General features: G+C 43.6%; 1 protein-coding gene across 11 annotated transcripts in view; it reads right to left on the bottom strand.

Annotated features, from left to right (window-relative positions):
- The window catches only part of LOC112246086 (protein Aster-A-like), a 38,607-nt gene that overhangs the window by 11,042 nt on the left and 11,307 nt on the right, over positions 1-16,258 (bottom strand). For all 11 annotated transcript variants that reach the window (XM_042312202.1, XM_042312184.1, XM_042312185.1 and 8 more), the window contains 9 exons: positions 14,391-14,601; positions 12,486-12,506; positions 8,345-8,429; positions 8,095-8,198; positions 7,714-7,809; positions 2,951-3,031; positions 2,243-2,361; positions 1,604-1,913; positions 872-1,028 (listed from right to left, as the gene is read on the bottom strand). In XM_042312202.1, the coding sequence (XP_042168136.1) occupies positions 872-1,028; positions 1,604-1,913; positions 2,243-2,361; positions 2,951-3,031; positions 7,714-7,809; positions 8,095-8,198; positions 8,345-8,429; positions 12,486-12,506; positions 14,391-14,601 (1,184 nt within the window). The remainder of the gene's footprint in view (positions 1-871; positions 1,029-1,603; positions 1,914-2,242; positions 2,362-2,950; positions 3,032-7,713; positions 7,810-8,094; positions 8,199-8,344; positions 8,430-12,485; positions 12,507-14,390; positions 14,602-16,258) is intronic.

Below are 16,258 nucleotides of genomic sequence, written 5' to 3'. Positions count from 1 at the left end.
GAGTTACACACCAGTCACAACTATAGTAACGCACCCGTTAGCAGAGATACCACAGTTGAGATCGTCTATCATCAGAATTTCTATGATATTTAAAAACAATTTGTTTGTATATGTCCCCCAGGATTTGTTTCAACTGAATAGCCAAATTGGGCTGGCTTTTCCACAGTGTCAGATAAAATGGCCTTTTTCACGTGGATTAAATAAAATATAAAAACGTCAGCGATAATGGAGGGATAATGTGCTTTTTGTTGACGGGACACAGTTTAACACCGTTCTGTTTCTGCAGAAGAGAAGTGTAAGAGTCCCCACTTTAGGTTGCTAGTAAAGTAACACTAGTACAGTTTAGACTTCTGGAACGTGAACGTTGCACTTTAAAATCGGTCAAGTCACAGTCACTAAAACATCCTTATTTTCAGAAAAGTGAATGCAGACGTCTCAAGTTTCTCTGGAGTTTTTCTTTTAATGCAGCAAATCACAGTCTGTTCTCAGGAGAGTCAATGACTAATGTAATGTAGGTCCTACTAGACTACTAGTATGGGATCAATAGGAAGGGCGTGTATGCAGCAGTTTCAACTGTCTCTCTTCTGCATCTGCATGGATCGGAGAAGAAAGGAGAGCTGAAAGCAGCAGGGTGGAAATTGTTTTCACCTGTCCCGTTGTTTCAGATTAGTGGGAATGAAGGAAAGGAGATGAGGAGAGAAAACCACCTTACGGTTTGTTAGAATTTGACCTCTGTAAAAACTGTCTACAATCCCATCTTTCCCTCTCAAATCTCCCATGTCTGCATCAGATGAAAATGTATTTTCTATGTTTGCCGAAATGTAAAATGTTTTCCCATGAAACTATGCTCCAGTGGGCTCCAGGAACTCACCCTCTTCCTGTGTGTCTGAGGAGTTGCTGGGGTCGGTGGGCAGCTCGTCGTCATTGGTGAGCTGGTCCAATGAGGAGAGGTTTCCCAGGCTGGTGGCAGACAGGGGCACCATATGATTGGCCGACTCCAACAAGCTGTCCCCGCCCTCCTCCACATACTAGGAAATGGCATGTGAGGGGAGAGAAAGGGGTAGTTAGTTACCACCCGCCGTGAGGTCATTAAGGCAGAAACACACACACACACACACACACACACACACACACACGACTGATGAGCCTTAGCGGACAGATATGACCTCAAAGCCTCTACTCTGCCCGGGTCAGACAACAACACTGGCTCTTTTAGGCATAGCATGGGATGCGTCCCAAATAACACCCTATTCCCTATATAGTGCACGACCTTTGACCAGGGTCATGGTACCCTATTCCCTGTAGTACACTATAAAGGGAAGAGGGTGCCATTTGGAACACACCCATTAGCATTACATCCGAGACGGATGGCCATTTAGAGCCAACAAGCGACTCTTTGATCTACTGGGGTATGACTGGGGTATATTTATCCTATCAAGATAAACAATGGAACAGTCATAATTATAAACTATCTCTATAGCCAGTTCAAAGTTAAACCTCCCCCCTAACTAACGATGCCCTTAGCTTAGGGTGAAACGTATCAAAACGCTGTCTAATGAATATGACCCTGTAGTTCCCTGGCATGAAATCAAACAAAACTCACGAAAGAGGCAGCAGCCGAGGCGGGGGCGGACAAGGAGGCCGTGTGTGTGGAGTGTGTGGTGGAGGGCAGGGACATCTGGGAGCTGGGCGGGCTGGGGTCCGGGGGGTCTAGGGAGGTTCTGCCGGGGATGTCTATGGGCAGACAGGTGGATGAGGAGGGGGGAGATGAGCCCAGACCACCACTGGCTAGGAGGGGGCCACTGGGGAACAAGGCTGCCATGGAGGAGGGGGGCGAGCTACCAAGAGAAGCTATGGCCCCCAAGGAGCTGAGGTCCAACAGGTCAGAGACAGAGACTGACTCATCCACTGGCCTGAGATGTGGGGGGTTGGAAGGAGAGGTTGAATGATAGAGACAGAGAGAGACAGAGAGAGATGAAGGGGACAGAAAAAGGGCAGTATGGGGTGGGGGGGATTAGAGAGAATGAAGGAAGACAGGAGGAAAAGGAAGAAGAACAGCATGATTAAAAATTCACAATCACAGTAGTGGCTTTTAATTGAAGGGATCGATAATCCAGAGGAGTTGAGGTTCATCAAAGTTAATGGACGACAGTTCTAATTTAATGGACAATGCCAAACTAAATGGTCGCACGCGTGCACGTCAACAGAACCTCTCACACACACAGCGAACATGTACACTCACAGTAGACCGTTAATGTGCTCGCCGGTGGGGGACACATAGTCATCGTCTTCACTGGTGAGGCCCAGCTCAGTGCCGTAACACTGATGGACGATGTGCCACAGCTCCTTTGGGGACAGAGGCTGAGAGGAAACAGACATTAACCTTCTCAATGTCTCACTAACTTCTTGGAATTTCCTCTTGTAGGACATTAAAACGTCAATCAGTAATTCAATCAATCAGTAACCGATAGTTTTGTTCAGTGTTAGATGCATTTTGGGTCCTGTTACATTTTGTTATGTTATATTTCATCACTGAATAGTCATATTATCCAATAAACAGTTTTCAGCTGTGCTAACATAATTGCAAAAGGGTTTTCTAATGATCAATTAGCCTTTTAAAATGATAAACTTGGATTAGCTAACACAACGTGCCATTGGAACATAGGAGTGATGGTTGCTGATAATGGGCCTCTGTACGCCTAGGTAGATATTCCATTAAAATAAATCAGCCGTTTCCAGCTACAATAGTCATTTACAACATTAACAATGTCTACACTGTATTTCTGATCAATTTGATGTTATTTTAATGGACAAAAAACATGCTTTTCTTTAAAAAACAAGGACATTTCTAAGTGATCCCAAACTTTTGAACAGTAGTGTATTCCCAATTCACTTCACACTGGCAGGAGTGTGAGAGCTGGAGGTAGGAGGAGGGAGAGGAGGTGGGTACCTTGTCCATCAGTGCGTTCTGCCACAGTCTGAAAATCATCATGTAGCTGCGATCCCTAGCCCCGAAAGACGTGAAGAAGTGCTGGATGAAACGACCGAGAGAGAGCAAGCACAGAGGAAAACAAATTGAGTGAATGATGGAATGACGGCTAGTGGTCATTGCTATTGATTCGGCTTTGGCTTGTCAAAAACCATGACAGAAATAGCCTATTTTGCCATGATAAAAGATATTTGTCAAGCATTGGGAGCATCTAAGCCAGTGGTTCTCAACTGGTTTTGCCTGGGGACCCAAATTTGACAGTGACAATTGAGACGCAACCCAATATTATGGACTGTTGATGATTCCATTTTGTAATGTTGTATTGCAGCTTCCTTCTTGAGTAGGCTTCACTTACTAAATAGACTCTGTCTCAATTGTGGTAGTAAAGAAAGTCATTACACAGCCATATTAACTGATAAAACATGTACCAATTGAAGAGAATAAGACATTTTAATTAAGCGACCAGTTCAGGAGTGGGGTGTAATAAATTATCACACAGAACACGACATCATAAACAGTCTAATAATGTTAAACGTACAGTAACACATACCAGTGTTTACGATAAAAAACAAATCATTAGGAATTCTTAATCAATTACAAATGTCAATAGTTTCACAACCTTGACATTTTAGTTTAAAGGTGTACATTTCTAACTAGATCCAATAAAAGGTCATATGAATGTCAGAATTAATTAACATAGGTTCATGAGTTATTGTTCACTGTGTGTGTCACATCAGTGGGAAAGCTGGGGGTGTTTAGTTTGATACGTTTATGTATTATTGAAGTCTGGTGTGATGGTTGACAGGGCAACTCGGAGGTCATGCTGGCTGTCCAGTTTGTTTCTGCTTTTAGTTTTCAGCACGGCCATAGCAGAGAAGCTACTTTCACACAGATAGGTAGTGCTGAACGGCAGCATGATTCTGATTGCATGACAGGTGAGAGCAGGATATTCTCCCACTACGCTGCACCAGAACTGTGGCAGTGTCATTTCCGGGAAGCGCATGCTCAGTCCGTGATCCAATGACAGTTCCACCAGCTGATCGTCTTTGTTGCTTGGCAACGCCTCCCATCTCCACTCGAAAGGGGTTCCGTCCCGTATCCAGTCGTCTTGTCTCCTGTTCTCCTCCGGGAAGTAGTCACAAAACTTTCCCTGCAGCTTGACAAGATGCTGTCTAATGTTTTTTTTTCAGTATGTCGCCGTGTGCTTTGTTGATCAGATTATGAATCTCTAAATCAGAATTAGGAAACATGTCAATACTCCCGTTAGAAACATGATTTTCCCAAACGGTAAGCTTCATCTTGAAGGCATCCATTTCGTCCCTCTGTACAAATTGCATTGACACATTTGAGAGAATTCAAACGATCACAAATATCCACCAGGTAGGCAACCTGTGTGAGCCATTCCTCACAATCAAAATGTTCGGCCAGAGGTGACTTCTTTTCTGAAGGAAACGCAGCAATCTCCGCTCGGAGCTCATAAAAGCGACCTAACACTTTACCCCTGGAGAGCCAGCAGACCTCTGCACGATAAAGCACCTGCTGGTACTCGCTCCTCATATCCCCACAGAAGGCCTGGAAACACCTGCTGGTACTCGCTCCTCATATCCCCACAGAAGGCCTGGAAACACCTGCTGGTACTCGCTCCTCATATCCCCACAGAAGGCCTGGAAACACCTGCTGGTACTCGCTCCTTATATCCCCACAGAAGGCCTGGAAACACCTGCTGGTACTCGCTCCTCATATCCCCACAGAAGGCCTGGAAACACCTGCTGGTACTCGCTCCTCATATCCCCACAGAAGGCCTGGAAACACCTGCTGGTACTTGCTCCTCATATCCCCACAGAAGGCCTGGAAACACCTGCTGGTACTCGCTCCTCATATCCCCACAGAAGGCCTGGAAACACCTGCTGGTACTCGCTCCTCATATCCCCACAGAAGGCCTGGAAACACCTGCTGGTACTCGCTCCTCATATCCCCACAGAAGGCCTGGAAACATCTGCTTTTCGTGGAACTCTTTTTGATATAGTTGACACACTTGATCACATCCTGAAGAGTGGCGTGGAGCTCAGGCACCATGTCCTTCGCTGCCGATGCCTCCCTGTGTAGGAAGCAGTGGTTCCACGTAGCACTTTGTGCTCTCTCCAGGATCCCCTTTACTATCCTGGAGTGCTTTCCCATCATGGCAGCTGCCTCATTGTGTTAAAGACAGGCTTTGCAGTGTTGGTGGTGGGAAAATCAGCACTTATTATCCCAGACGTGTCTGACATAGACCATTAGAATCGCATGGTGAGCTACATCTGTAGATTCATCAAGCTGCTGTGCGTAATGGCCATTTGCACTGATGTGCTCTGATGTCTGGCACGTTATGTCCTCAGACATGTCCTGGATTCTCCTCATGGTGTCATTGGATAGGGGTATAGTTTTAAGTTTGTTGGCGGCTGACTTTCCCAAGATTTCAGTGCACATATCAATCGCAGCAGGGAGTATGAGATCCTCTGCGCTGGTGTGGGATTTTTGCACTTAGCAATGCGCTGGGCCACAAGGTATGATGCGAAGTGCCTTTTCTTCAATGAATCTTGTGAAGCCTCCAGATATTGACATTTTACTCTTTTTAAGTCAGCTGTCTTATCTTTGTGTCTTGGATGCTTGGTGTCCAGATCCCTTTTCATTTGAGGGGTTTCATGCTGTCGTTAGCTAACAGCTCATTGCATAGGACGCACTGCGTCCACACTCACTGTCTTATATGTAAAACCATATTTGACAAACTCTGGGTCGTATTTTCTGCTCTCAACAGGGACCGGATTGTCTGCCTTATTGTTGACATTGGAAGCAGCAGTAGATGAAGAGGGAGCTGCACATTTTAAAAACTTAAATGACAGTTAACTATCCACATGTGCAACACCTGTAGAACACAACTGCGTAGTTAGCTGTCAATCAAGCTAGCTGTCAGAAGATCTGATTGGACGTGTCACATTTAAAATAAAATAGTGTTTCGGAATTACATTTATATTGAATTAGTGTGTCGAGAAATCTCTTATTTCATTGGATCAGTGTGTGTGTTTGGGGCAAGAACGTTATTGTATTGGTCAGTGAGTGAGTGCAGCGTGAAAACCCGAACGTAGCTAGCCATTTCACCACTGCGATCGCACGGCACGTGTAAATTCAGCAACAGTAAGCGCTGTAGCGGTATCCTTTCAAAGTAAACTTCCCACGACGGGGATTCAATCTTGCAACCTACAGTTATCTAGTCCAACGCTCAAACCACCTGCCTCTCATTGCACTCCACGAGAAGCATGCCTGTTACGCAAATGCAGGAAGAAGCCAAGGTAAGTTGCTAGCTAGCATTAAGCTTATCTTATAAAAAACAATCATAATCACTAGTTAACTACACATGGTTAATGATATTACTAGTTTATCTAGCGTGTCCTGCGTTGCATATAATCGATGAGGTGGCATTCGCAGAACAAGGACTGTCGTTGCTCCAACGTGTACCTAACCATAAACACCAATGCCTTTCTTAAAATCAATACACAGAAGTATATATTTTAAACCTGCATATTTAGCTAAAAGAAATCCAGGTTAGCAGGCAAAATTAACCAGGTGAAATTGTGTCCCTTCTCTTGCGTTCTTTGCACGCAGAGTCAGGGTATATGTGAAAATAATAAACGTTTTGTTTTCTAAATTATAGTTTCCGGATTCTACCATATTAATGACCAAAGGCTCGTATTTCTGTGTGTTATTATGTTATAATTAAGTCTATGATTTGATATTTGATCGAGCAGTCTGACTGAGCGGTGGTAGGCAGCAGCAGGCTCGTAAGCATTCATTCAAACTGCACTTTCGTGCGTTTTGCCAGCAGCTCTTCGCTGCGCTTCAAGCATTGAGCTGTTTATGACTTAAAGCCTATCAACTCCCGAGATTAGACTGGTGTAACCGATGTGAAATGGCTAGCTAGTTAGTGGGGTGCGTGCGAAAAGCGTTTCAAACGTCACTCGCTCTGAGACTTGGAGTGGTTGTTCCCCTTGCTCTGCATGGGTAACGCTGCTTCGAGGGTGGCTGTTGTCGATGTGTTCCTGGTTCGAGCCCAGGGAGGACCGAGGAGAGGGACGGAAGCTATATACTGTTACACTGGCAATACTTAAGTGCCTATAAGAACATCCAATAGTCAAAGGTATATGAAATACAAATGGTATAGAGAGAAATAGTCCTATAAATAACTACAACCTAAAACCTCTTACCTTGGAAAATTAAAGTCTCGTGTTAAAAGGAACTACCAGCTTTCATATGTTCTGAGCAAGGAACTGAAATGTTAGCTTTCTTACATGGCACATATTGCACTTTTACTTTCTTCTCCAACACTTTGTTTTTGCATTATTTAAACCAAATTGAACATGCTTCATTATTTATTTGAGGCTAAGTTGATTTTTATTGATGTATTTTATTACGTTAAAATAAGTGTTCATTCAGTAATTGTTGTATTTGTCATTATTACATATAGTTTTTAAAAAAGTGGCCGTTTAATCGGTATTGGCTTTTTTTGGTCCTCCAATAATCGGTATCGGTATTGAAAAATCATAATCGGTCGACCTCTACTGTCTACAACAATCTATAAGAAAAGTTATTTTCCTTTACATGTCATTGATACACCTGTTACCTAATGTTCTTCCACTACTCTGAACCTCCATAGTAGGCTGTGTGACTGAATATCGAGCCCCTTGGCTCACCTTGTCGTGGTCAGTGCTGATCTGAATGGCGTTGGGGATGACCTTGGCAGTCTTCTCCTTGGTCAGGGTGGTCACATCTTTCAGCAGGATTGTGATCTGAACAGAACAGGAGGGTTAGTGTTTGTGTGTCTGTGTGGGGGGGTTTGTTCTATCCTTGTGGAGACCTAAAATTCCCCAAAGGATAGTAAAACTTGGACAATTCCACATCCCCATGAGGATGAAGGCTATTTAAAGCTCAGATGTTAGGTTTAGTGTTGCAATTAGGGTAAGGAGTTAAATTTAGGGTTTGGGTTTAGAAAAATAGGATTTTTATTGGGACTCAAATTTAGCTCCCGACGAAGATAGAAGAACAAAACGTGTGTGTGCGTGTCTATAACTTACAGTGGTTTCCCAGCGGAAGATATTGCTATAGAAGCAGAGCCAGTTCTCTGACAGATAGAGTCTCCCCTGGAGTAGGATGTCTTTCTGCAGCGCACATGAGTAGTCTGGGGAGGAGAGGAAGAGGAGGTTGGAGGAGACACATCAGGCTGACAAAGCAACAGTGTCGGCCCTTCACTTCCACAGTGTCAGCACAGAGATGCAATCTCGCACACAAAGTACGTGTGTGTGTGTGTACGTGTGTGCCACTCACCCACTATGAGGCGTTCCGTGTCTGGCAGCTTCTTGAAGAGTTTACGGAAATCCTCATTGCGCTGTTTATAAGTGGGACTGAGAACCTGAGAGAGAAAGATTACTTTGTTGCTGTTCTATGCTTTATCAAATATAATCTTGCAGAACCAGTCGTGTCTATGAATATTGTATATACAGTGGGGAGAACAAGTATTTGATACACTGCCGATTTTGCAGGTTTTCCTACTTACAAAGCATGTAGAGGTCTGTAATTTTTAGGTACACTTCAACTGTGAGAGACGGAATCTAAAGCAAAAATCCAGAAAATCACATTGTAATGATTTTTAAGTAATTAATTTGCATTTTATTGCAGGACATAAGTATTTGATCACCTACCAACCAGTAAGAATTCCGGCTCTCACAGACCTGTTAGTTTTTATTTAAGAATCCCTCCTGTTCTCCACTCATTACCTGTATTAACTGCACCTGTTTGAACTCGTTACCTGTATAAAAGACACCTGTCCACACACTCAATCAAACAGACTCCAACCTCTCCACAATGACCAAGACCAGTGAGCTGTGTAAGGACATCAGGGTTAAAATTGTAGACCTGCACAAGGCTGGGATGGGCTACAGGACAATAGGCAAGCAGCTTGGTGAGAAGGCAACAACTGTTGGCGCAATTATTGGAAAATGGAAGAAGTTCAAGATGACGGTCAATCACCCTTGGTCTGGGGCTCCATGCAAGATCTCACCTCGTGGGGCATCAATGATCATGAGGAAGGTGAGGGATCAGCCCAGAACTACACGGCAGGACCTGGTCAATGACCTGAAGAGAGCTGGGACCACAGTCTCAAAGAAAACCTTTAGTAGCACACTACGCCATCATGGATTAAAATCCTGCAGCGCACGCAAGGTCCCCCTGCTCAAGCCAGCGCATGTCCAGGCCCGTCTAAAGTTTGCCAATGACCATCTGGATGATCCAGAGGAGGAATGGGAGAAGGTCATGTGGTCTGATGAGACAAAAATTGAGCTTTTTGGTCTAAACTCCACTCGCCGTGTTTGGAGGAAGAAGAAGGATGAGTACAACCCCAAGAGCACCATCCCAACCGTGAAGCATGGAGGTGGAAACATCATTCTTTGGGGATGCTTTTCTGCAAAGGGGACAGGACGACTGCACCGTATTGAGGGGAGGATGGATGGGGCCATGTATCGCGATATCTTGGCCAACAACCTCCTTCCCTCAGTAAGAGCATTGAAGATGGGTCGTGGCTGGGTCTTCCAGCATGACAACGACCCGAAACACACAGCCAGGGCAACTAAGGAGTGGCTCCGTAAGAAGCATCTCAAGGTCCTGGAGTGGCCTAGCCAGTCTCCAGACCTGAACCCAATAGAAAATCTTTGGAGGGAGCTGAAAGTCCGTATTGCCCAGCGACAGCCCCCGAAACCTGAAGGATCTGGAGGTCTGTATGGAGGAGTGGGCCAAAATCCCTGCTGCAGTGTGTGCAAACATGGTCAAGAACTACAGGAAACGTATGATCTCTGTAATTGCAAACAAATGTTTCTGTACCAAATATTAAGTTCTTCTTTTCTGATGTATCAAATACTTATGTCATGCAATAAAATGCAAATTAATTACTTAAAAATCATCCAATGTGATTTTCTGGAATTTTAGATTCCGTCTCTCACAGTTGAAGTGTACCTATAATAAAAATTACAGACCTCTACATGCTTTGTAAGTAGGAAAACCTGCAAAATCGGCAGTGTATCAAATACTTGTTCTCCCCACTGTACATTGTTACTGTCCAAATACTTTTGGAACTCAATGTGTTGTTTTGGCTCTGTACTCCAGCACTTTGGATTTAAAATCATACAATGACTGAGGTTAAAACGTGGACTGTCAGCTTTAATTTGAGGGCATCTTCATCCATATCGGGTGAACCCCCCCAAAAAATACTTGAAAATAGTCCCCCCCTTATTTTAGGGAACCAAAAGTATTTGGACAAATTCACTAATACAGTGCCTTGCGAAAGTATTCGGCCCCCTTGAACTTTGCGACCTTTTGCCACATTTCAGGCTTCAAACATAAAGATATAAAACTGTATTTTTTGTGAAGAATCAACAACAAGTGGGACACAATCATGAAGTGGAACGACATTTATTGGATATTTCAAACTTTTTTAACAAATCAAAAACTGAAAAATTGGGCGTGCAAAATTATTCAGCCCCTTTACTTTCAGTGCAGCAAACTCTCTCCAGAAGTTCAGTGAGGATCTCTGAATGATCCAATGTTGACCTAAATGACTAATGATGATAAATACAATCCACCTGTGTGTAATCAAGTCTCCGTATAAATGCACCTGCACTGTGATAGTCTCAGAGGTCCGTTAAAAGAGCAGAGAGCATCATGAAGAACAAGGAACACACCAGGCAGGTCCGAGATACTGTTGTGAAGATGTTTAAAGCCGGATTTGGATACAAAAAGATTTCCCAAGCTTTAAACATCCCAAGGAGCACTGTGCAAGCGATAATATTGAAATGGAAGGAGTATCAGACCACTGCAAATCTACCAAGACCTGGCAGTCCCTCTAAACTTTCAGCTCATACAAGGAGAAGACTGATCAGAGATGCAGCCAAGAGGCCCATGATCACTCTGGATGAACTGCAGAGATCTACAGCTGAGGTGGGAGACTCTGTCCATAGGACAACAATCAGTCGTATATTGCACAAATCTGGCCTTTATGGAAGAGTGGCAAGAAGAAAGCCATTTCTTAAAGATATCCATAAAAAGTGTTGTTTAAAGTTTGCCACAAGCCACCTGGGAGACACACCAAACATGTGGAAGAAGGTGCTCTGGCCAGATGAAACCAAAATTGAACTTTTTGGCAACAATGCAAAACGTTATGATTGGCGTAAAAGCAACACAGCCCATCACCCTGAACACACCATCCCCACTGTCAAACATGGTGGTGGCAGCATCATGGTTTGGGCCTGCTTTTCTTCAGCAAGGACAGGGAAGATGGTTAAAATTGATGGGAAGATGGATGGAGCCAAATACAGGACCATTCTGGAAGAAAACCTGATGGAGTCTGCAAAAGACCTGAGACTGGGACGGAGATTTGTCTTCCAACAAGACAATGATCCAAAACATAAAGCAAAATCTACAATGGAATGGTTCAAAAATAAACATATCCAGGTGTTAGAATGGCCAAGTCAAAGTTCAGACCTGAATCCAATCGAGAATCTGTGGAAAGAACTGAAAACTGCTGTTCACAAATGCTCTCCATCCAACCTCACTGAGCTCGAGCTGTTTTGCAAGGAGGAATGGGAAAAAATTTCAGTCTCTCGATGTGCAAAACTGATAGAGACATACCCCAAGCGACTTACAGCTGTAATCGCAGCAAAAGGTGGCGCTACAAAGTATTAACTTAAGGGGGCTGAATAATTTTGCACGCCCAATTTTTCAGTTTTTGATTTGTTAAAAAAGTTTGAAATATCCAATAAATGTCGTTCCACTTCATGATTGTGTCCCACTTGTTGTTGATTCTTCACAAAAAAATACAGTTTTATATCTTTATGTTTGAAGCCTGAAATGTGGCAAAAGGTCGCAAAGTTCAAGGGGGGCGAATACTTTCGCAAGGCACTGTAGGTGTATTAAAGTAGTCAAGTGCAGTATTGGTTCCCATATTCCTAGCACGCAATAACTACATCAAGCTTGTGACTCACATCAAGACTGCTGACAATCTGCACTTTAACCTCCTAGTCAGTCATTGTATCATTTCAAAATTATATGAGCCAAAACAACAAAAAATGTGTCACTGTCCAAATACCTTTGGACCCCACTGTACATCTGCCATGTGAGATTACATCAGATACTATGTCCCTGAGGTAAAAACGACAGACTGAGAAGGTAAATGAGAAGAACACTAAGGTGAATGAACAGTTAAATCAGCTAAAGTTCAAAGCTTAGTGAAATGGTTAAACGAGGGGGTGGCAATTTAACAGAAACCGTTTTCGGCATCGATTGGTGCCATTTCACTGTAAAGTGCTATTTCATACTGTACTGTGCACTCCACCAAGGAAACACCGTAGCTACCGTCAGCAGAATAAAGTGCACTGGAGTGTGAGCCCTTAATGAACAGTTCCTTAAAGTCTATACTTACATTGTACCAGCTCTGCATTTTCTGCAAGGGAAAGAAAGAACAGCACACAATCAGTGATGAACAGCATCCAAAAGGCACCTCCATCCTTAAACAGTAAATGTAGAGTCTTATGTATTTTGACATTCATGTAGTTGGGGAATAGGTTAAAATGGGACACTGCGGAAAAACTAGCCATTTGGCCTGTACGACGTTCCTTGATGTTCTGGTCATTTATCAAGCTTGCTGTGTGCGTTTCTATCATCTCTGACTGTTATGTGTGTAAAAAGGTCTAATGAAGCTGTTTTTGTCTTAATATTAAATCATTTCTGTGTAAAAATGAAGTACCTTACTGTGATTAAAAACAATCAAAATGGTCAAAAATAAACAAAATAGCTTCTTAGCAAAAAGCTATTCCTTAAGCAAGATTTTTGCTAAGACTGTCTGGGAGTGGGGAGGGAAAACTGAAAACTAGCTGTTATTGTTAGGTTTGGAACTCCATCCCACCAAATAAGGTTGAAATGCCAGGTGGTATTTTCAAACAGCTCTTACACTAAAATGACATTATCATCATTTTCTAAATGTCACAATATTTTTCCAAAACTCGTGTTTTTGACTGCACTGGGCCTTTAACGTTTGGCTTGTAGCCCATGATTCATGCATTGACAATCTGCCCACAGTCAATCTATTCCAAATCCATTTAACACTGGCCGTGTCCAAAATCTGGCTCGTCTACTACTTAAGGCGTCCACCTGCTTCCCAGCCGAAACAGTTCGCAAGAGTTCCTGCATATATTATGACAACATTCTGTGACGTTTTTTGTTCGTTTTGGAATTCGTGAGTTATTTTTCGGGGGACTTCGTCTGGTCGGGCACACAACATTTTTTCTGAAGGCAAGGCGAAATTCGGATCCCAAGTCTACGCCCCTTCGCCGGTGATTGGTCAACAGTAGGGATTCCTCAATAAAGTCAGTCATTCAATGACATTTGGTGCACATTTTTCATTAAAAAATACTGCACCAAACATTTTAGTTAGATGTCAAAGTGTGCGACAGATCTCCTCTGCAAAGAGTAAAAATTAATGACAGATTTCTTGAGTTATTTTAGATTAATTCAACTATTTTGAGGAAGTTTATACTGGCTATTGTGTGTCAAAATGGACAAACAGTACTATTGCAGCTTTTTCTAGTTTTTCCAGCCAGCACCCTCGTTCGGTTTGACGAGTTCCACTAGGCGCCAGCTGAACTGAAGCATGCTGACGCCATTACTTAAACTGTGTACTAATCGTACCACATACTATATAGAACGTACTGATTCGTGAAAACAAAATGCAGTAAGCAACAAATATCAGCATACTAGGCATCCTACGGAGAATGTATCATCTAATGGCAATTGCTTTTACTCCCTTCATTCATTCAATTTTGGTGCAGCGCGTCCCATCAGCTGATTATCAGCTGTTGTCACACACACGTGGGTCTCGAAAGACTATTCTCTTCCACGCGTGTTCAGCGAATTCTATTTGATTAAATGTCGAAATGAGTATGACATCCTGACATTTAAAGCACCACATTTCACATTCTATTAAAAAAGTTACTTTTTTCACCTACCCAAAATGGCTACTATTTACAACACAAGTATGGGTATTCTCACACGACCAATGACTACTGACTGCCTGGCTGTGTCCCTGTGTTGTCATGTGTGTCCTTATCTCTACATTAAGCAGGGCTGTGCTCAGCAGGGCATATCGTTGTGGAACGTTCAGATAGAAATATAGTATAGAAATACACAAATGCCTCTGACATGTAGACAAAGGTATCACGTCATGACATTTCTATCTGCAACACGCCACCTCCTTTTCCTACTGAATATGGCCCCGGTATATTGTTGACATAACAAAATGAGAGAGTGGCATGAGACAGGGCACCCTTACCTTGGCATTGCGGCTGAAATGGCGCGAGGCGATTGGGTAAGCGGAGGCGGAGAGCAGGGGGCTGTCCGAACCCCTCCTTTCCCCGCTGCGCTCCCCCGGGCCACCCTCCGCGTCGCTGGTCCTGCTTCCACCCCCACCACTAACCCCCAGCACCCGGCGGCGCAGAGAGGGGGAGCTGCCAGGGGTGCTGCGCGGAGAGTTACTGGCAGTACTGAAGAGAGAGACAGAAGAGGAGAGATTAGTGGTAGGCTAAGGGAAAGAGTACAGACATTCATATTCATGTCATCCTCAAGATTTCACAGTGGCCAAAGATGTAAGTAGTTAAGGCCATCTGGCCATGCTGGAAGTACTGTGCTTTTGTATTTAGCTAAAAACACACTAAATCAACAACCACTAACTCTAACCTTTCTCCCAACTGATTGGTGGCGATTAGAGCGGTCAGACACGGTCCATTCCTATATAGCCTAGATATACTACCTGTGGCAGTGCACTGGTATGAACCTTGTGGATCCTTCCTCTACCATCAACATAAATGGAAAAAAAGCACTGCTTGGTAATAGTACAGTAGGTCGGGGCTGTTTCTCAATTTATCTTATTTCCAAGGCACTGGAGCAAGAATGAATATGCCTACATGAGAAACGCATTAGGGCAGAAAATATTCAATGGAGATTTTTATTAAGAGCACTTTTATCAAGTTAGCATGGTTGTGTAAGCATACTACACACCTGTTGTCTTCCCTCTAGTGAAAGCAGACATTATGAACTCAAAGACAAGGTCAAACCTATATTGCTGTCATAATATGTGCATCTCATGTTCAGAATTCAGGTCATGGCCCCGTAAAAATGGTTATATTGATGCCATCATAAACGTTTCCATGGTTGCAGCCTTGCGCTTCATTTGCAGTTCGGTGAAAACTAACAACCGCCTTCTGTTTTGACTCTCAGAAACATATCGTACTAACGAGCTATTAACACACAAAAACAAACAGTCGCTTTCAACAGACACTGTGGTCTACTTGTGTGAGCTCATTTGATCATTTTGTTCATCTCGAACAATAACTCATACCCCACACACAGACACTGAGTAATCACTCCACTGTATACAGCCACAAGCATTTATACACTACCATCAACCTCTAAATCAAATTGGTCACCCCTTCATCTCTCTCCCTCTCTCTCTCTTCCGGCACCTTCTGTTTCTCTTTTCTCAGTGTCCCCCCCCCCAGTGTTTTTTCTATCCATAGCCTCAGCTCAGTCAGCTTCCCCTTCTCCCTTGCAGCCTCCCTTCCCTTCCCTCGGCCCTGTCCTCCAACTCTTCTCTCATTACTGCCAAAGTGCATTGAAACCACACTGGTCCAATTGCCGGTTGTCATGGTGACCAGGGGGTGGGGGGGCGACTAGGGGTTAATATCAGCATTATCGCCAAGGTAACAACCCCCTTGTGAAGAAGAAACCCGATAGTAGCTGTGATTCTGAATAATGAAATCATAGGAATGAGCCAGCACTTGGGGTGATGCCTGCTCAAAAGCACTTTATCCATGTACAGTACAGTTTCCGGAAACTCGGTCCTGGGGCCCACATTTTGGTTTTTGCCCTAGCACTACACAGCTAATTCAAATAACCACATCATCAAGCGTTGATTATTTGAATCAGCAGTGTAGGGTTGGGGGGGGGGGACTCTGCAGTACAGTATAGGTGGGTGAGGATTCAGTAACGTCATTGCAACTAAATTGTGTGCACGGTCAAAGTACAGTAGGACTAATTATATCTGCATACAGGCCTACCCACATACTCTAATAGGATTGTTGTTGTGTTCAGTCTGGGACGGTGTCCCATAGAGATCCTATTAAATTACTATGGAAAATGGCA

The sequence above is a fragment of the Oncorhynchus tshawytscha genome, linkage group LG03 (genome assembly GCF_018296145.1).
Source record: "Oncorhynchus tshawytscha isolate Ot180627B linkage group LG03, Otsh_v2.0, whole genome shotgun sequence".
Taxonomy (NCBI): domain Eukaryota; kingdom Metazoa; phylum Chordata; class Actinopteri; order Salmoniformes; family Salmonidae; genus Oncorhynchus; species Oncorhynchus tshawytscha.
The sequence above is the reverse complement of the archived record's forward strand: the minus strand, read 5'-3'. Positions and strand labels throughout refer to the sequence as shown.